Source organism: Contarinia nasturtii, unplaced genomic scaffold, assembly GCF_009176525.2.
Source record: "Contarinia nasturtii isolate CC-2019 unplaced genomic scaffold, AAFC_CNas_1.1 Cnas_scaffold_1182, whole genome shotgun sequence".
NCBI lineage: Eukaryota > Metazoa > Arthropoda > Insecta > Diptera > Cecidomyiidae > Contarinia > Contarinia nasturtii.
The window spans coordinates 1,068,779-1,090,269 of NW_022198526.1; the positions used below are offsets into that span (position 1 = coordinate 1,068,779).

At 33.3% G+C, this 21,491-nt stretch overlaps 2 protein-coding genes across 3 annotated transcripts; both read right to left on the reverse strand.

The window, feature by feature from the left end:
• Positions 1–1,033: 1,033 nt before the first annotated feature.
• LOC116344863 (putative ankyrin repeat protein RF_0381) lies at positions 1,034–4,014 on the reverse strand. 2 transcript variants are annotated; one of them, XM_031773675.1, is made up of 15 exons: positions 3,903–4,014; positions 3,386–3,401; positions 3,231–3,268; positions 3,055–3,162; positions 2,876–2,974; positions 2,716–2,814; positions 2,543–2,641; positions 2,387–2,488; positions 2,101–2,298; positions 1,910–2,011; positions 1,757–1,855; positions 1,618–1,698; positions 1,484–1,501; positions 1,337–1,423; positions 1,034–1,275 (listed from the first exon to the last, which is right to left on the reverse strand). In XM_031773675.1, exons 1-15 carry the CDS (start codon positions 3,952–3,954, stop codon positions 1,160–1,162), a joined length of 1,314 nt encoding a protein of 437 aa, XP_031629535.1. In that variant the 5' UTR covers positions 3,955–4,014; the 3' UTR covers positions 1,034–1,159. The 2 variants fall into 2 exon arrangements, with proteins under 2 accessions (XP_031629535.1, XP_031629536.1); XM_031773676.1 differs by having other exon boundaries at positions 1,171–1,286.
• A 4,433-nt stretch (positions 4,015–8,447) lies between these two features.
• Positions 8,448–10,585, reverse strand: LOC116344921 (putative ankyrin repeat protein RF_0381). Its single transcript, XM_031773783.1, has 9 exons — positions 10,564–10,585; positions 10,399–10,500; positions 9,945–10,067; positions 9,641–9,868; positions 9,312–9,395; positions 8,974–9,111; positions 8,727–8,750; positions 8,557–8,639; positions 8,448–8,504 (listed from the first exon to the last, which is right to left on the reverse strand). The coding sequence occupies exons 1-9, from the start codon at positions 10,583–10,585 to the stop codon at positions 8,448–8,450; spliced, it is 861 nt and encodes a 286-aa protein (XP_031629643.1).
• Positions 10,586–21,491: the final 10,906 nt, after the last annotated feature.

The window sequence follows — 21,491 nt, forward strand, 5'->3', positions numbered from 1 at the left end:
CAAAAACCGGTATTGGTATAAACACGGAGTGAAAAAAAAAAACAAAAGCGGTCTATTGAGAATGGGCAAAATTAAGAAGGAGGAAAACACAATAACGAGCCCGAATCCAATCCTTTCCGCATCTAATTCGTTGCCAAATCCAAATAAAGTGTCGTGCAATGCTATTGTTCTATGTTTTTCCAATGTGTCAACAATTTCTAATGTACGAAACGACAATAATAATCGAAGGCGAACTGAATAGCACAAAATATATATATAGCGAAACGATAACAATAAAAGTCAACTGGTAGTAAGTGCAGATTTACACAGTTCTACCGAATGTGTGTTGAAGTGAAGATAAAAACAAAAATGCGAAGAGTGATCGCTGAAGTCGTAATAACAAATACATTCGGGTGCGTGCAATTCAAAATGAAATGAATTGTTTGTCACAAAAGACCGAGACCGAGACCGAGAGATGACTTTATTTTTTCCAACATTTACTTTTTTTTCGTTTGACGTCCTGCTGTTTCGGAATACCAACAAAATCCATTGTTCACTTTTTTCGGTCGCATTGTTATGGCATGACATTTTTGGAATGAAAGCGAATTTCGTACGGAGAAAAATTATGGAAAAATTATGTTTCGCTCGAAACATTGTGTTCAGTTTCGATTGAAAAATGAACGTGTAGATGCTGACTGATGAAGAAGCCAAATATTGTTGCCGACTTTTCGGTCATGATATATACCATTAGTTTGAAATGTAAACAACAAATAAAACACAAATATTAAATGTACGAATTGAATTTATTTTTTGTTGTTGAATAATTACGATTGAGTACACACTAAAAACAGTAGTAGTAGAATTGTTCAAATGTATTGGTATATTGCAAATTTACCAATAGTTGTCAAAATATCTATTGGTATTTTCATACAAGCGTCACTACAGCAGCGCAGTTGACATTTGGTCCATCGCGCCAAAACAAGTGTCAACTATGCTGTTGTAGTGACGATTGTATGAAAATACCAATAGATATTTTAACAACTATTGGTAAATTTGCAATATACCAATACATTTGAACAATTCTACTACTACTGTTTTGTGTGTGTACGATGGTAGCCAAGAAATGTTCAATATTTTTTATTCATTAATATTTTTAATTATGATTGTTAGTAAGATCGTCTTAGTTTTCTTCTGTTTTATCCTTTAGTTCTTCGGTTTGTTCTTTTTCCTCTTCTTTGGCTTTCTCGACTTTTTCCTTTTCTTCATCACCACGCTTGAGTATATCGATGATGGCACCTAATTGAAGACTTCAATTAAACATTTTTGTAAATCGTAAAATTTTAATAAAAGAAATCACCTTTCTCAATCGCCACATTTGTTTTTTCATCTTTGTCTTTGACATCGAAGCCCTTTCCAACTAGTATTTCAACAATCTTCCCGAAACCTGAAGTGAATACATTTCAGTCGATTTTGTCGAATATCTAATATTAAAAATATTGGGTACCTTTTTCCACAGCAATATCTTTTTATGCACATATTTTACGCGAATTTAATGAAATTGTGCAATTACATGGACGGATGGTCGAAATAAAATCAAATTATTTCCGGTTTTTCAGTCGCACACATATTGATACTCACCAAGTGCAGTTTTTCCATTCTTAGCTTTGCGATTAAGTTCGGCTCCGTTCTCTACTAGAAGTTGTACAATTTCCTCTCGACCTAATCAAATGATTCATTAGTTTATATTTTTACATTTTCAATATCCCTCAATTTCAACCTATGAGAGTTGCGATCATCAGTGCAGTTTCGTTGTCTTTGTTAATAATATTTACATCAGCGCCGTTTCGTAAGAGATGTTTCACTGTTTTCAGATCACCTGTAAAAAATAAGATCATGAATAAAACGGTTGAAGTAATGATTAAAAATGTACCCAAAAATGTGGATGAATGAAGAATTGCTGTTCCGTTGTTATCTTTTGCGTTAATATCGATTTCCCCGTTTTTCACCAATTGCTCAATTACTTTTTCATCGCCTAAATATGGATTTTTTTTATTTTTCTATACGATTATGAAGTGATATGTTTGCGAAATAAAATGAGTTTGAATGAAATCGAAATATTACCAGAGGATGCTGCATACATTAACGGAGACCATCCGTTTTGATCTTTAACATCAACTTCAGCCCCTTCACGAATAAGAATTTCAATGATTCGATTGAATCCTGACTGAGCAGCATAATGAGCAGCTGTTCGTCTGCTATTATCCTTAACCTTAACGTCTGCTCCATTTTCAATCAGCACCGTAACCACTTTCTCCAGAGCTTCAAAGAATAATGCAAGTGAATTTTGATGCTTATAATCAAAACCAAAAGAAAGTAAGTGATTAAAATAGTTTTGTATTAAAATCACCTTTCTCGGCAGCTAAGTGAAATGGAGTCCTCCTTCCATTGAATGGATTCACCTCAACTTTGGGACTGAAAATGATGAGCTTATCCATGATCTTTTCCAAACCTACAAAATAATGTCTGTTAATTGGGGATATCTTTGTAATCCATAATTTGGTACCAAAATCGGCAGCGGCCATTATTGGTGTTAATCCCTCAAAATTTTGTGAATTCACTTCAGCTCCACTTTCAATAAGCATTTTTACGATATTCGAATGTCCTTTTAATCAAAATTTAATCGGTGATATCAGTGCATAATGAAATAAAACAATAACAGTAAGTTAAATTAAATACCACAAGCAGATGCCACGTGTAATGGTGACCAGCCATTATTGTCGGAGAGTGATACATTTGCACCTTTTTGTATAAGAACTTCAGCAATGTCTGCCTGGCCTGATAAAATAACAAAAATTTAAGATCGAAGCATTAAGATTGATGAACTGTTTCATTTTACCAAAGGCTGCTGCGGTATGAATTGAAAGCCAGCCATTTTTCTCATTCAAATTGACATCCATACCATTTTGGAGTGCAGTTTCAAGAACTTCATCAAGACCTGATTTTATTATTGTATAAATAATTTGATTGTGTTCAAACTTCAAGTAATTTGAAGTCAAATTTCAATCTTTAACTAACCAAAAACAATGGCCGCGTAAAACAAAGGGAATGCTGTTTCTTCATCCTGATTTTCAAATTTATTCGGGTCTGTAACTGACTCTACTAGTGCACTTTCTTCAACCGAATCTATAATTGAAATACTTTTAACGTTTTATTATTTATTTATATTCTTTCACGTGGTTTATGGGAATTACCGTTTTTCAATTGTTGCACTTGGAGTATATTGCCCTCACTGAAACAAAATTTACAATGAACTGATAACATATAAAATCACAATAAGCCTATTGACACGTGTCATATCAGTTTGCTTCAAAACTAAGTTGAAAACTCTTTGACTTTTTCTACTTACTCTTGATGTTGGGGAGCTAAAAAAAAATAAATGTCGATATATCTAACAATTGAACCGCTTAGAATAAAAGTAGATAATGGTAGAAAGTTAAAAAAAATCTCAATCATAAAGTGCTATGAAAATAATACTCAATCAAGAAAAAAAGTGAAAATAAAAATCGATCATAAATTGTGTTTGCTTTTTATTTTCACTCATTTTATGATTGACTTTTATTTTCACTTTTTCTCTTGATTGAGTATTATTTTTACTCATTTTATGATCGAATTTTTCCAAATGAGTGAGATTATAATGAAAATATAATTTATGATCGACTTTTATTTTCACTTTTTCCCTTGATTGAGTATTATTTTTACTCATTTTTTGATCGACTTTTATTTTTAATTTTTTCTTGATTGAGTATTATTTTCACAGAACTTTATGATTGAGATTTTTTTTAACTTTCTACCATTATCTACTTTTATTCTAAGCGGTTCAATTGTAACAATGAAATTTAGTTTTAAAAGAAAAATTGAAATACCCGCTAAAATTGCAGCAAAATAAACACTAATTACGACAAATAAAGGCCTCATTTCAAATGCACGCTATGAATTTTTTCCCAAAAACCGAACTGATTTCGTCAAATGCCAAACACAAACTAGTTTCCATTGGAAAAAAGAATATTCTTTTTATATAAACATCTTCGAATGTTCTCTGTTCAAAGTAATTTTTACACGTTTCCGTCGAACTGAACCACATAAACATTTTAATGAATTCAATGTGTTTGCTTTGAATATTGTGAATGAAATGACATGGTTTGACATCTATAATAAATGTGAAAATGATTGAGATGCGTTCGTGATTTAAGAGTTTTCCATTCGATGTGTGACGAATGTTTACAACCAGAATTCAACACGAAATAGATGTTCTAAAGAGTTTCTCTAAATTCTATGAGGAGATAAAACCGTACCCATTTAGGTTCATTACTAAAACATTTATAAATATCTCTGTTTCGGCTTGAAGAGGAACATATGTCAAGTTCACGACAGTTTTAAATAGGAAAATCGCATGATTCAAATATTTTTTTTTGCTTTTTACACGCTTTATTTCCAACAAGAAATGCACACAACATTGATTTAAACACACAACATTGTAGTGACTTGGTTTTGAATAAATGAAAATGCCAATTTATGTATGACTCTTTAAAATCTGAACGATGCTCGTAAAACCTAACTGAATAAACAGATTTTATAGCCATTTGAATACATCTGGTTTTAATTCCGCAATTGCCTGGTGTTCGTATTTGTGCATCAGCTCCATTTTCAATTAGCAATCGGACAATGTCTTCGATACCTAAAATGTTCAGCGGAAAACTTGAATTTACATCACTTATTTGAACTAATGTAATTGAATGAATACCATTTTCATTCGCATAATGAAGCGATGTTTGACCGCGATTGTCTCTAACGTTTATTTTTGCCTCATGCTGTATAAGAAATCGTACGATTCGTTGATTACCTAAAATATACATTGAAACTGAAAAAAATGTGAACATGTGATGATGTGATGTACCATTTATTGATGCGTGATGGGCACCCTGCCATTTACATCTATAACATTTGCATTCGTGCCATTTTTAAGCAAATCTTGTACTGTTTTTTCCTGACCTATTTGCATACAAATGTTCGGTTTTTTATTTTAATGGGCAAGTTAACGGTTAAATCATATTTCCTTTACCTTTGTTTGCAGCACGAAGAAGTTGGATTTCTTCATTTGATCTATATGAGAAATGGAAAATCTATTTGCTAAGTATACATTTTTAATGCTCCCACATTTACTTATAATACTCTAATCAGGAAAAAGGCTCAAAATGAAATTATTTATAATTAATTTCAATGCAATTTCTTGAACCATACAACTCACCATTTAACGTTAAAATCGATATTAAAATAAGCAGAATAATGAAGGTATTCATCTTTCACTGTTTATTAAACGAATAAAATATATATATCGTACACCAACAGATTACAATGCACTACTGATGGTATAAACTAAGAAAAAAATTGATTTCTTTCACAATTTTCTAGTGTTTGCTATTTTAACTCTTTTGTGAAAACAATATCATTGAAAATAAATGATGAATCAAAATCGAACTCTTATCAGTAGGTAACAGTTTTGACGGATCTAAATATAAATTGTTCAAACAATCGGTGCATTTGCTAATCAGTGATATAGTTATATCAATAAAGGCACTGTAATGCAATAGATTTGATTAAAATTACCTTCAATGGCATTATTCCAACCAAATATAACCTTCGATAACGCGCTATTTACCTTCTTCATTAAATTCAAAAAATAGAAAAAAAGATATTTTGAATGAAAGACGTTCTTTTGGTCAATTTTTTTTTATCATTAAAAATGAATTCTAATTTAAACTCTTAAAGCCCATTCTTTTTCTTTGAGTGACTCGAATTTTTGCAGAAAATAGTAGCTTGTTTTATACGATTCCCAGACAGGGCTGTAATTTTCACTCTGTCAGTGCACGCACAAAGTAGTGTGCACTCACATTCTATGTGCGTCGCACACAATGCTTGTATTTTGAATGTGCACGCACACTTAATCACAAGTTTGACATTTTTGGCGGTTGGCAAATTTGTAACTAAGTGTGCGTGCACATTCAAAATACAAGCATTGTGTGCGATGTGCACAGAAAGAAAAAATGTGGTATTTTTAATTCAATTTTGGTAGATTTAATACAAAATCAACCAACAACGAATTAAATTTACCATTTTTGACATCTCTGACGCATATTTTTCAAAAGTGACTATTTGTTGAATAAGTTTTACGGAATGCTTCATTACATTTACCAAATTTTCGAAACCACAGATGATGCTAGCCCATGAATTTAGTGAATGTAATGAAGCAATTGGTAAAACTTATTCAACTAATAGTCTCTTTTGAAAAATATGCCTCAGAGATGTCAAAAATGGTAAATTTAATTCGTTGTTAGTTGATTTTACATTAAATCTACCAATATTGAATTAAAAATACCACATTTTTTCTCTCTGTGTGAAGTGAAAATTACAGCCCTGTTCCCAGACGGCTAACACCAAATGAAACCAATGTGTTAAGCCATTACCTAGTTGCTTGATGTAGATCCAAACTCGAATAGGCGCATCATAAAAATAGTTGCTATAATTAGTCTGTCTTAATGATTTCAAAATGGCTTCTTGTTGTTGTTTTTACATTTTATTTGTTGAAGTAAAATAGCTTCAAATCTTTAAAAGAAATTCTCTTAAAATTCAGAAAACACCTTGTGAAATTCAAGTGAATTCAATTTTATACTTTAGTTACCACAATATTTAGATGTTTTGTGCATTTTGTTAATTTTTTGCAAGTTGTGCCTTATATTAAATTGTTTGTGTTTCAAAAATAAAACCGAAATCTTCCCTTTAAATTTTCGCCAAGAATCATATCACTAGAAGCTGTTCGAAAATGTCGGCCAATGGTTGGATGCAAGAACTGGACCAAATGTTGACGAATATTGAACGCCAAGCGATATCTTCACTACGAAATATTAATAACTATTTCGAACAATCAGGTCAATTGTTCCACCAAAAACATCAGAGATATTGTCTAAAGCGTTCAACTGAGAGGTAATTCATCCATGAATTTTGTATTATTGTGCCGTTCATTATATTATTATCATTATCTTCCTTCCTATTCTTTAGATTAAATGAAGTTTACTCCAGATTTGAATGTGAATATTCGTATATTAAACGTGAAAGTAGAAGTGTCGCTCCTATTTCAAACGAAAATAACAACTCAAATGCAATTATTGAAATCAGCGATGATGAAGATTCGGATGAAAGGCCTAGCACCAGTTCAGAACCATCCAGAGAGACTGCTTTTCGAAATGTTCAGGCAATTGGCGGGGAGATATCCAATGTGGAAACGAAAGAAGAAGAAGAAGAAGAAGTGGAAAATGATGAGATTCCCATAGTTCGTATTCCGGCCAATCAACTGACGCGTGTATATAAGATAGAGTCAAACTGCTCTGAACGTGTCAAAATTGAGAGTGACGAAGATCATAACAAAGAAAACATTGCAAATGGAGCGAAGCGTGCATGATCGAATTCGGTGAATATTTTAAATAAATTTTATGAGAACAACGATACAAATGTATGTGAACCACACGGAAAGAAATCACGAGTATCTCAGGGAAGAGTTGAATCGAAAGATGCGCAAAACAAACGCAGCAAGCTAGAGAGCAATGAAGATGATGATGATGATGTGGTGGACAAATCAAAAGAAAAAAAAACCAACATAGAAAAAGAGGTCAGTGAGAGAGTGGCTAGTTTGTGCCGTTCGGCTTATTTGATTTATACGCTCATTGCTTAATATATTCAATTGTTATATATTTTTCATTTATGACTATATTTTTTAAAGAGTTTATGGAATATATTTTATTGATTTTAAATCCATTTACAAATTATAGGAACCAAATAATAATAAACTGACGAAAAAAGCGACGAAAATATACATATGTAACCTTGATTGTAAAGAGGTTTTCAACCATAAAGGTTCATTTGAAAAGCACATAAAACGCAAAACATGCCGGGGGAAAAGCATCTTGTGCAATATATGTGGAAGAGCATTTTCTTCGAAGCGGTATTTAAATGGACATCAACGAAATTCAAATGGCGAAAGGTGTATAAAGAAACACCTTCCGGTCAATGCCACCATAGCCGAGACTTCTGCATCTGACAATGCCACATCAAACCATCAAGACAAAGAAGAAGAAGAAAAAGGAGAAGAAGAAGAAGAAGACAAAGGAGAAGCAAGTGCGACATCGCCATCAACTGTTATTATTGGTGAACCATCGAATACCACCAACGAAATGCATTGAGCATTATCATCACTCGCTAGCAACAACACCACCACCACCACCACCCGAAGAAGAGAATGTTGGCCCCACTTTCAATTAGCAATCGGACAATGTCTTTGAAACCCAAAATGTTATCCACTCATGTTGAATGAATTGATGAAAACGAAATCGATTGACGAAATTCAAATCAAACCTTTCCTACAAGCGAGCTGAAAAGATCAAGTATCGCTTAATTACCATACTTAAATCGATTCCCTAATTTCAATAACATTTTTATCGAAAAAAAGTGCACATTTTTTAAATTTACCATCAATGGCGTTTCATAATAGAGCGTTTTGCTCTCAATGTCCACATCATTTTCAATCAGCAAATTCACAATATTATAATGACCTTTAAAAAAAGGCATTTTGCCATTTTAATACTAACTTCTCACGAAGCAAAAAAACACATTGCAAAAACTCTACTTTTTAAATTTACCTTTTTGAATGGCCATTGTGAGTGCTATAATTAATATAATTAAAAAAAAAATTTAAATACTCTAAATAAAAATAAAATCTTAACCTGTTCTGCCACTGGAAAGTGATGCATTCACATTTGCTCCATGTTCAATCAAAATTCCACTAACATTTTGGTGACCTTTCCTACAAGCAAGCTTTACGATTCCTTTATCTCAATGACATTTTTATCGAAAAAAAGGGCACAATTTTCAAATTTACCATCAAACTCGTTTCACCAATGTCATTTTTACTGTTAACATCCGCACCGTAATTAATCAATAGCACAACAATATTTTCATGGCCTTCACAAGCGGCCAAATGAAGAGCGGTTCCAAATGGTTTAAAATAAAAGAACTCCTCTCTATCTGAACATTTATAGCGAAAATAAATCGTCAACATTTTTAAGTGTCATAATTATAATTTATACCTCCTTTTGCAGCGGATGTTATTATCATTGCCAATATCAGCACCGCGTTCAATGAGCAAACTGATCTCTTTTATGTAACCTTTAAACGAAATATTACAGCCACTTAAAATAATTCAACTCACATAGTCAATTGAATACCTTTTAAAGCTTTTCTGCCGCCGTGCACCTTATCGTTGATGTTTGCGTCATTTTCAAGAAGACGTTTAGTAACATTTAAATGACCTATTAAATTCGAGATAAGAATGAATAATTTTCATTCATTTTTTGGGAGGGCTCATACATTCACTGGCGGCCAGAGTGGTGTGTACATTGTATATTCGTCATTAAGTGATGCACCATATTCAATGAGTAATTTGACCAATGAGTCATGAATTAACCTTCGAATGAATTAAAATATGAAATATTTTCTTTGATAAATCTAAATCATTTTCAATGAAATAATTCCCTCCCCTCTCAATTTAAGTCACCTGCGTAAGCATCAAAATGAATGCTAGAAGTGCGATCAAGATGAATTGGTAAATTATAGGTCGTTTCATTATCCATACTTAAACCTAGATTAATTAAAGAAATATTGAATAAATCGACAACGAGCACTTGAATTTCATTCATGATTTTACGTATTGAAGCATTAACAACGATTGTATTATTTATTTCAGCGCCGTAGTCAAGGTGAATTTTGCTTATTTTCTCATAACCTATATATGAACATTAAATGTTAATCTGGAATTTGGAACTGGATAAAATTGACCGAACACGCAATAAATGGCATACCTTTTATGGATGCTAACATCAGCGGCGGTATGAGCCCTCCCAGCGGCGTCGTTTCATAGTTATTTTCAATATCGGTGCCATTTTCAATGAGCCATTGAACTACATTTTTATTCCCGGCAAATACTGCGTAATATTTTTATTCCAAGATCGTCGTCGGTATTGACATTTGCATCGTTTTCTAATAGAATTCGCACCACGTCCTCGTGACCTAAATAAATGAACCAATTTCGAGACACACATTCTAAACTTGGGTAATTCTTTTTAGATAATCACCTTGAGAAATGGCAAAAATGAGAGTGCCGGTGCTACTCCGGTCTTTTCATATTTCTTTTCGATATCTGCACCATGTTTTATAAGCATTGTTACAATGGACGCGTATCCTGAAAATTGCAACGAATGAATATGATTTATGTGCAAAATCTCTGCTTAAATTCATACAAATTCAAATGTTTACCCTTTTTTGCTGCATAATGCAAACATGTTTTGCCTTGAGAATCTAGTGCATTCACATCAATACGTGGGTTTACAAGTAAATTTCGTACATTCTTCTCCTGTCCTAATTTTTTTTAAAAACCATCCAACTGAATACATGAGTTTAATTGGGATTTAACTGATTTACCTTCTTTGGCGGCCAAAATCATGAGGATCGTCCTGAGAAGAAGCTAAAATACATTAAAAAAAAAAAATGAAAAATTAAAATAAATATATTCCAATACCTGTAACAATTACAGCAACACAAATTGCCAAACACAGACTGAATTAATCCGAACAGTTGTGCAATTTGTGTTTGCTCCAATCGATAGAAAATAACTTAATTGAAAGAATTAATTCAGGAACAAATAACAACAAGAAAAAAAAAATGTAATAAAGTTGATTCAATTTAAATTGCAGCATCAAGTTCATCTTTTATGAGAATTATTTCAAGGCAACATAGATTTTTCTCGACTTGTTTTCTAAATTATGTGAAATATTATATCTATCATACTAACAATATGACGTTGAGAACTAATTGAATCGAATGTGTGCCACAACACAGTGAGTTACAGCGAGAAATGAAAACGATACGACCGAGTAATTCGGAGGCATTTTAATTCCAGAAGAAATAAATCGCATAAAGTTCTACCATTTACTGAATGAAATCAAATTAATGGCGTTCCATAATTCTATAGAGTCTCAAATATGTGAATGGCATTCGTTAAAAGTACTGTTCTCATCACAACGTACTGTGCTCTCATTATAATGTCGGCGATGTTTACTTTAAAGATAACGTGTGCGTTTTGTTTTCTCATTTGGTTTAATGCGTCTTAAAATCTGTCATCTTATCGTGCGATCGAATCGATGTGTTTGCTCCGACTTGGTGAGAGAAAATTGGCAAACGTTCACACGCAGGTCAGAAAAAGAGTAAATAAAGCCGATGCTGAAATCGGAAGAAGACATCAATGTGTTATTGTTATTGCGTTGATGGTGATCGATTACAAAACAAGAGACAGAGAGAGAGAGAGAGAGAGAGAGAGAGAGAGAGAGAGAAAATGACAACAAAACAAAATTAGATTGCATTAGATAAAATTGTATGGGGAATGGATTTGTGTCCGCAAAACCCCGTTTAGCTGGTCTTTCAATCGCATCGAAGATGCCAAATTCAATCAGTCGAATTTATGACAAAAGTCTTCAAACCGATGTTCACATCGATAAGGTAAATTAAAAGTGATTTGCGCCTTTCGCTAAAAGAGTAAATGGAAGCATCAATTCTTATCGGATAAATTACATGAAAATGAAAGCCGGAAAAAGAAAAGATAGAGTTACGTTAGTCATTTTATGTTTATGCGTTCGTGTACCATATTGCAATACAATAAAAATGACACAATACCGTTAGCATTTGAGACGTCTTTTGGTCTTTGCCGAACACACATTCCGACTGTACACAAAGACGCCGATGTTTTGTCTCGGTGAGAAAAAAGCAGCTTTGTTTACGGCGCAAAAAAAGAGTACTTGTTTCCTTAAGATAGTAGCGGCTGGTTGTTGTTGAGCGGATTTGAAATGGAAGAGGAAATGGTTTTTATACACAGATCCTAGCACAGATCGATGTCATCTTTGTTTATGCGACGCTCCTTTTGTATATACATTGACGCCATCAGATTTCCATAAACGAATGAATACATTAACATTATTGCGTTGGATGGATTTTTTTTTTGTGTTGAACGAGGAGAATGTTCTTTATAATTATGCCGTGAATAGAACATTATTTTGTGTTTTTACTCTTTTCGAACAGTTTTATCTTCTTTTTTGTATTGTTCTCTTTGGCAATTTCACCAAATTATCTCTTATAGAATAGAAAGTATTTTCTCTGCTTGTTGCTTTGTCTTGATGAATAATAATGGCAAAAATTGTGGAAAATTTCAACAAAAAAAGACGATGAAATCATTCTCATCTTTCCAGTATTCCGACTAAATATTCATTTCATCGCTTATCGTTTGCATTTTGAATCTGCATTTGACCCTCTGCAAGTATTCCCTATCTAAGACTATGATATTAACGGATTGTATCAATTCTCACCTACTCAAAATCCCGTATTAGACTCGTCTTTGCCCTTTTTTCCATTTGGATATTTAATGAAACATATTTTGTTTCTCATGCTTCTGATACAATTGTATATTGAATTCGTATTTTAATCTCTCAATTCCACCCTTATTGTTTCTATTCCATATGTTGATCTGTCAGATTGCATTCATTCCGTTAACAAATTCAAAAAAAAATTCCGATTTAGAGTGAGCACACGGTCGTTTAAACATGTAAATCGAACGAAGTAACCAAATTCGCATCACTTTGACTGAGGAGTACCGCATCGAAGTGAAAAAAAAAACGGAAGCAACAGTAAGAGAGTAAAAAAGATACCGTTAAGTTGGTTGTTGATTTGCAAAGAGGGTTCTTCTGTTGCCATGATTTTAGCTTGTTTATTCTACTGTTGTTACATATAATATATATATGTGTGTGTGTGTGTGTGTGTGTGAGTGTGTTTGCCGCTGCAAACTAAATAGTGTGTGCATTCGCATTATATTCAATTTGCCCATAATATTATTTAATTTTTTCGTCGTCATCATACATTTTAAGGGGTGAACCGAAAACACGACTCTCATGCCACAGCTTCGTTATAAATATACCACTGTTGTTGAAGTAGTATATACCAAATAACGCGCGCGTCCATGCCATTCATACAAAGGCCTGATGAAAAATAAGAGAAAGACAATGTTTGATATTATATATATTAAAAACATTGAAGTCGTCGTATTTTTCGATCCATTTGGTGCGAAATGCATTGAATGCTGCACATGAAATACGGCACATGTATCGAATAGGCGCAGTTTGTAGTGTGGAAGTGGGCTAGCTGCATGTGTGCGTGTGTTTGTTTCTGTGTGTGCACAGAACCTAGATCCAAGCCGTCTGTATTGGTTTTAGTGGTGTGACGCTATTACATATTTGGTTCGCCTCCCTTGTTTATGGTTGCCTTTGATTCAATCGCTCATCAAACAATACATACGTACAGTGGTGCAACACCAAGCAAATGCTTTGCTTTTCCTTGTTTGGTTAGCCAACCGATTTTGGATTTTCAATGGCATTCTCACTATCTGGTTTCGGTGTTTTCTTTTTTGGGGAAATCGAAGACATCTACAATCAATTAAATATAGTATGCTTTGGGAAGAAATTATTTATGTTACACACATTTTTTGTTCGGTAACTGTTTTTGCTATAATAGTTTTTTTTGTTTGAAACAAATGCTTTTATTTGATTCTTTTTCATTCGGACATTTGTTCTAGGCACACAAAAAAACGTTTGAATAAATAATAGTTTTCATTGAAACCATTTTTTATAATGTGATTGTGCAATATTCTTTCTCTAAAAAAACATTCGTCAAAATACCAAAGGCAACGAGCAACTTTTGTTTCTTTTTTTTTTCACTAAAAAATGAAATTGTGATTGAATCACTATAAATTTCGGCATTTCCTATGTATGTTCAGCGGTCACATCGATCAAATTCCGAAAAAGATTAGCCGCTTTAACAATCAAATAACGCACCGCGTCGAGATACAGAGATTGAGAAAAAAAATCTAATAAAGTTATCAAATAATATAATATTTATTTCCTCTTATGTGTTTGACGTGTTTTTTTTCTCCCAAAAATTCTATGCTGTTCACCCATTTCTATAATAACAACAATTGGTGAGCCCAATCGTAGTTCCTTTGTTGATTCACAATGAATTGTATACGCGCACAAAAAAAAAGAGATGTTCGCAGGTAATGCAAAAACTAGAAATGGGCTTGATTTTTTTTATTGTTACTAAAATGAATTGTTCAATATATGAAGAGGAATATTGAAACATTTCTATCTGATATGATGTAATAGTTTAGTTTTTTTTTTATCGCAAAATTGATGCATTGTATTGCCGACGAGTGACAAAGATGAAAAACGATATTGAACAAAAAAAAGTAGCAAAAAGTACTCTGTTCCACATTTTATTTTACATTTTATCTCGAGAAATGATCTTAAATGTAAGTAATACAGAGAGAAAATGCCGTTCCCTACATTTTATTCCAGTTTGTATCGTTTACCATGGATTACGCTATTAAACTGTGTTCCTCCCGGACTTGTCGATGCACATTGCCCCTCTCTCTCTCTCTCTCTCTCTCTTTCTCCTGGTGTATTAATAATATTGTTATTATTATGATCGTCATTATTTTTGTTATTAATACTATTAAACAGAAGCGGTTCGTCCATCGTTTGAGTTGCCCTTTGGCTTGTATTGCAGACGTGCTCTCGGTTCGGTTTCCGTCAACTGGTTAAATATACGCATTTCTCGTATATTCACTTCATTTAGACTGATTTATTGAATGTTTGTTATGGTTCATTTAAATTATTATGCACATTTGAGGCGCGCATAGCAAGCCATTCTATCTATTCTATTTTTTAAAAAATGTTGTCTATTTGTAACTTACACTCGATTGCACGAAAATCTGTGATTGCTCGAAGGGGCACTGTAATACGACAACAACTCATCGTAATCGTTCATTGTTCGACATGAGCACATAAATTATCACGCATATTTTCTAGGGTTTTTTTCATCAATCTTTCATCACATTTGCAACGAATCAATTAATCAATTTTCATATTTTTGTTCATTTTAAGAGCACATACATAATTTTTGCCCGAATCCAAATAAATAGGGCATCGTTTATTTTGTGGTGTTTTCAATAGCCCAGTTTTTCATTTGTATAATGAACACAATTTTGTTTGGCATGGTTTTTCATTTGCATTGTGTTTGCATTCGATAAAGGTGTTCATATTCGCTTGTTGCATCACTAAATCGACTGACTTGATTTGCGTAAAATTTACATGTAAAACCATGAAATGTGTAAATTAATGGTTTTGCGTGTAAAATATGCACACCACTTTGCAAACATAAAACTGGATTTTATAATGGTGTGATATAGAGTGTCACACACTGTCTCCGGATGTCATAAATTGCCTGATGATTCATGAATACATATTTTTGATGAATGATATTTATACGACGTAACATCAGCCGGATGCTGGGATCGATTCGGAATTTTATTGAATTGTACTATGTACTTCGACAAATTCCCAAAACTGTTTTGTCAATTCACAAAAACCAAATAATAACATGAATGAACAATACTCAATTTAATAAATAAAAAAACACGTCCAAATAATTACGAAGATTTGACTGAGCTCGAGGCGATCAGCGGGATCAAATATTACGAATATGCAAAACACAATTTTTTGTTTTCTTTCTTTCATTATTAAATTTCTTTTTTTTTTTATTTCGAATAATCAACTCTCAACTAAATTGCCGGGAAAATGAAAAGGGAAATATTTAAAAGGACTTCATTATGTCTTTTCATAATAAAAAACAGGAAAAACTCCTGCGAGACTTTCATTCCGACTAATTAGCCACGCTTTTTTTTTCTTGACACTGCAAGAGTGCTCTTTTTTTGTTGAGTTAATTATCTATGCTAAAACAGAACAACAATACCAGCCACCCTTCAAAAAACTTTTTAATTTTCAAAGCCACGGTGGGTTTTCAACAGCGCTAACTAAGGAAATTGTTATGAACGCTTATTTAACATTCACAATATTCTTCTAACAAGAAATGGCATCGTTGATTTCCCCAATCTTGGTTTTTTACGGAAACGTTTCTCCGCAAGACTTTGCGGCAATCAGAAGTTTAAGGTGTTAAAACCCATAATTTTTAATGAATCTTACCAAATGCCTTCGACGATAATTATGCTTGAACTTCGGCAAAACTGTAATCACATTATGGCTTTTGTTAATTAAAATGAAGTTCATTTTTGGCCATTGGTGACTCACAATGGAAACCAGTTCAGAAAGAACAAACGCGCGGTTAAGGCACGTAAAAACACCAATTGATTTAAGTTTTCGAATAAAAATCGCCGGAAAAACTCAAGGGGAAAGTGAAATGAGGCATAAAGTTTTGCTTTGACTGCAACTTCTCAATTAAAACAATGGAACGGCATAACTCTGGAGTTGAAGAAATTGAGTTGGAAAATAAAAGCGCAAAACATTTCAATCATTTCAGTATTGCAGATAATAATTAATGGTGCACATCTGATGAGAAAGAAGGGTAAGCATTTTAGTGGCAGGATAATGTAACGTGAGAGATGGTATTTTAATTTATTGAAAATTTTAACACATTTTCACTTCTTGTTTAATTGTTTCGGCTTGTTTTCTTCCCATTAATCAATCCCTTCAATTTGATAAATTTCTTCAAAAGCAGTCACTTAGGCAGATTCTTTTCTTTGATGTGAAATAACAGTACTGAATTTTAAATTCGCATGCATGCGAATGCAAAAGTAATGAAATTTCAATGGGTAAAATTTGATTTGCAAATGAAGTAATGTATTTTGTTCATTTTATTTGGATGCGTTTCTATGTTCAGCTAATTGAATGGCGAAATTCACAGTTCACAAATCACCCGTTTTGAAAGAAAAGAAAGCACGAGAAAGAGAGACATCAGAGAGTAAAAATCATTGAAATAGAACGCAGACCGTATTTACTTTTGATTTATTTGAATTAACAATTACAATGGGATTTATTGACACAAATCAAATGAATGAGAAACAGCAGATGAAACAGCATCGGCATCAGTGGTGACTGTCTTTCGGTGCATTGAAAAACTAACCCCTCGCTTAAAATTTGTTTACGAAAATCCAATGAACCACTTCAATAATATTTACTGTATCGACCGATGCATTACCGCTGTTTGGAATTTATATTCATCCGTCAAGTAAGGCAACTCACACAAAAATAACAACAATAACAATCAAATAAAATCGTTTGACAATGTTCAAATCGACACTACCCGAATCCAATACAAATCAACCGACAATTTATGTGTGCTGCTGCAGAGTAGTTGAAAAATGTGACGGTACATTTGTGTGTGTGAAGGAAGATAGAGTCTTCGTTGAGCATAAACAGTGGGCATGCAAACAAAACGGAATAACGTTGCTGCTGCTGTTGTTGTTGATGTTGAATGAATTAAATGTGAAGATAATGCGACATGTCGAATGAATGGAATAATCAAAAGGCATCCAAAATATACTGTGTTTGAACATTGTGCGTGAATGCAGGCATTCAAGTGAAAATCACAAACGCGCTCACAATTTAAATAGACAGAAAATGTGTGACAAAAACAAATAAGACGACAATGCATAATTCGCTCTACCTTTTCTCTGCCACAAAACAACAAACAAACACAAATAAACGGCACAATCACTTCCATTTGAAAGCTGTGAATGAGAAAAGAACGAAACACGTTTGAATATTTGATCTCGATGAATGCAACGCAGAATGAATAGACACAGCGATAACTCAATGAAACGGTATAATGCCATCGCCCTTACTGAACTAAGCAAATTGAAAGATTTAAATGAATCAACCGAATCAAGCCCCGCAGCTACTTGCGATGACGCGTAAGAAAGTTTATAAATACCCACGAACAGAGCTGATTATAAAAAAAATGTGAGAAAAATACGCTTTAACAAACCGTATTCGTTCAGTCCTTTTGATGCGAAATAAAGCAAATTTGTTTACATCGAGTTTCAAAAGGATGCGTTACACAAATGAATGAGAAAATAAAAATTTAAAGACCTGAACATAAAATCAATTTTTTTTATTTAGTATGTGTATTTGTCTTTATTTACCGATGTATATACTATGATCTATCCAAATATTTTGTATGCGTGATCCTTTGAAATGAACGCCCAATCTTTTGAATATGTCGATCGGTCGAATCGGTCGTAATTGCATTGTTTGAACGAATTTGATTTATTGAATTGTCTCTTTTATTTTCGTTTTAGTTGAAAATATTTTCGTTGAAAGCGAAAAATCGATTTTCGAAAACAATTGACATCATCATTATCGATTTAGTCGTATTTTTCTTCAAATGTATGTGACACATTTTCTTTGTGTCCCGCATCGGCCAGACAAAGCGGCACTTTTTTCCGCCGACCAAAGGACAACTACATACCATAGAAATTTGTACAGAAACACACCAAATTTCAACAGACAAAAGGACAACTAAACAAAACGATAGAGCAGGAGATAGAAACAGACAGCAGGGAAGAGAGAAGAAGTCGGGAGAAAAAATAATAGAAATTTATGTCGCTAGGTTATGCGGCGAATATGAATGGGCATTTTTTAAAACTTCTCACTTTTTTCTTTGGTTTCTTTAAAACAAGTTGTTATGTGTATTTTCTGGGGTTTTTTGTTCACTCAAAGGCAGACTGAATGCCGATGGATTGTATTACATCATCAACACATTTGGTACAATTCAATGGCGTGACAACTTTATTTAGTTGCTGCAGCAAAGGACTCGATTTTAAAGTCAACTTGCCCAAACATCAAAATTCATTTCAGCCATTGATACGCCAAAAAGAATACGCAAAATTTACTTCTTTGAAACGGTTTCTAAACAACCATTGTTCATACATTGCAAAGAAGTTGCCATTTGTCATTTGTGCATTTTTATTTATTATTTGAACATTGTTTTCAATTATTGGCAAAAGAAACCGAATTCGGTCTGCAATTCATTTTGAAGAAATTGTGAAAAAAAAACACATTCGCTTTGTTTTTGCAATACAGAAGGCGGGATATTTTATTTTGCAAAACAAAAGACCGAAATGAACGGTCAAACATTGTTGTCGGAGCCTCATTGAAAAGAAGGGGCAGTTTGTTTTCTCCAACAATTTATATCGTTGTCAAAGATAAGGAACAACATTGTATTTGCACAATAGATCGAGATCGATAAATTGGATTCGATCTCGATTGTTGTGATACATATAAGTTGTATTCAGTGCCATTACATCAAATTTGTTGAAAATAAATTTCCATTTCTTATAGTCAACTGGACTCTATTGTATCAACGAATCGAGCTCTTTTAACTAGAACTCTTTTGTATAAAACAACAAATTTATATGTTTTTTGAAAATAGATGTTAAATATATATTTTTTTTTCCAGGATAGACTATAATTCATTTTCTAATAATAAAAGCCAAAAAAGTGTGTATCTGCTATGGTTTGAAAATCAAAATCGGTTGACGACACTTCGTCTACGTTCAGCTGAACATTTTCAACACGTTCCAATGCCACAAAATGATACCGTGCTCAAAGCGATATTCGATATGCTGGAACAATCGTAAAATTCTAAATTTGAGAACATAAAGTCTAAGCCATGACTTAAAACGAAGCCAACGCATTATATTTTTAAGGGAATGATGTCGAAAGCGAAAGGTGCACTTTGAATTGATTGGCAATGGGCTCTCGCTCATGAACAAAAAATAGAAAAATTTAAGGAGTTTGTTTGAGCGTAGGCACATTTTCAAAGTCCTTTAATGAAAATATTTTCAAGAGGCCAAATAAGTCGCTAATGATTTAACATTTTTCTTCTCAATAATACATCATAGACACTCATCCTTGTTAGCATAATGAACTGCTTTTGATGAAATCGTTCAATCCAATGGAAAAACTCGATTGGAAAACAGATTGGATATTTAATCGTTTCGAGTGAATAAATCCATATTGCAGACTGAAAATAAACAAATCTTCAACCAAGAAAGAAACAGCGATGATGTTTTTTTGAAGAAAGAGTTATTTTGCAGAGAGAAAGATACAAATCAAATTCAACATGTTAAAATATCAAATGAGTGCTTTGGTATCATTGATTTACATCTCAATCGTTTGTCTGAAGAAATGAAGCGGAGTATATCGCTTGACTTTTGTGATTTCGTTTTTCTCACTCTTCCCCCCACTCTCGTCCTCTCTATTCTTCTCTCAGTCTCGTTCTTATCTCCGGATTCAGCACACATATGTTACACATTCGACAAAGAAACGAGATAAATGTGCAGCTTAAGATCTATAAACGGCTTCTCATTTTTCTTCTTTGCCATTTTTTGTTCGTCTTTGACGTCTTTTATCTTCGTTATTTTTTATAGCGAGATGTGCCAAGCTTTATGTGTTGCATGCGTTTCCACATACTCGAGCACCAAAGCGACAGCAAAACGAAGACAATCAACCAAAAGAATGAAAATGGTTCAATAGAAGGAAAAGAAACAGAAGAGATCATGATTTTCTTGATACTTTATTGGTTTTATTTAAATAAACTGTCGCATCGATTTCTGTGGATAATAGGAAAACCTTAAACGACGCCACGCACGCTACCACATCGCGGTATTCCACATGAGCTTAGATCCATTTTGCATACGGTACATTTATTCGACGCGAACTCATTTTTTATCCCAAACAAACGCCATATATACATTGCCATTGTGTTGAGTATTGTGTGGTGCACTAAAACAGTCAAACCAAGCAATATTAACCGTGCGATTGCTGCAAAACGACTTATTCGCTTCATATGATTATATTCATGATACCTAATATTATCGGTAATGGAAACATCTAACTTAATGCGACATATAGCATATGCATCTCAATGGTCTTTACGATGGTGGAATATTCAATATGATTCCTGAATCAGATTGAATTCTCCATTGACGTTCTTCTTTTTTTTTATTAGATTCAATCCGTAATTTTGTCAGCCCACAAGCAGAAAACACTAGCAATGGGCTTTGTTTTCTTTCCCTTTTCTCATTCAAATTGATCCATATGAATGCGCAACTATTCAGTTGAATCACTTAAATGCGGTATACAACAGTCGGAAAGTTTATTCGCGATTTTCGTCGTCGTTGTTATTATTATCGTACAAAATGCGGCGTAATCAATTCGATGATGAAACTCCATTACACAAGAGCATGTAGAACATATATCAAACCTCAAGGAAACACAAGCGCTCAGACTCAGTGGCATGTGTATCGTAATGCCAAACGAATGGAAAGAGATAAAAATGTAATGAAACGTAAATGATCGAATTTTGTGTTATTTTACAGAAATTTCACGCATATTAGATGCTTTGTACTGTCAGGACACCCATCTCTTCCCTACGGTTTTTTTTTCGGGTAA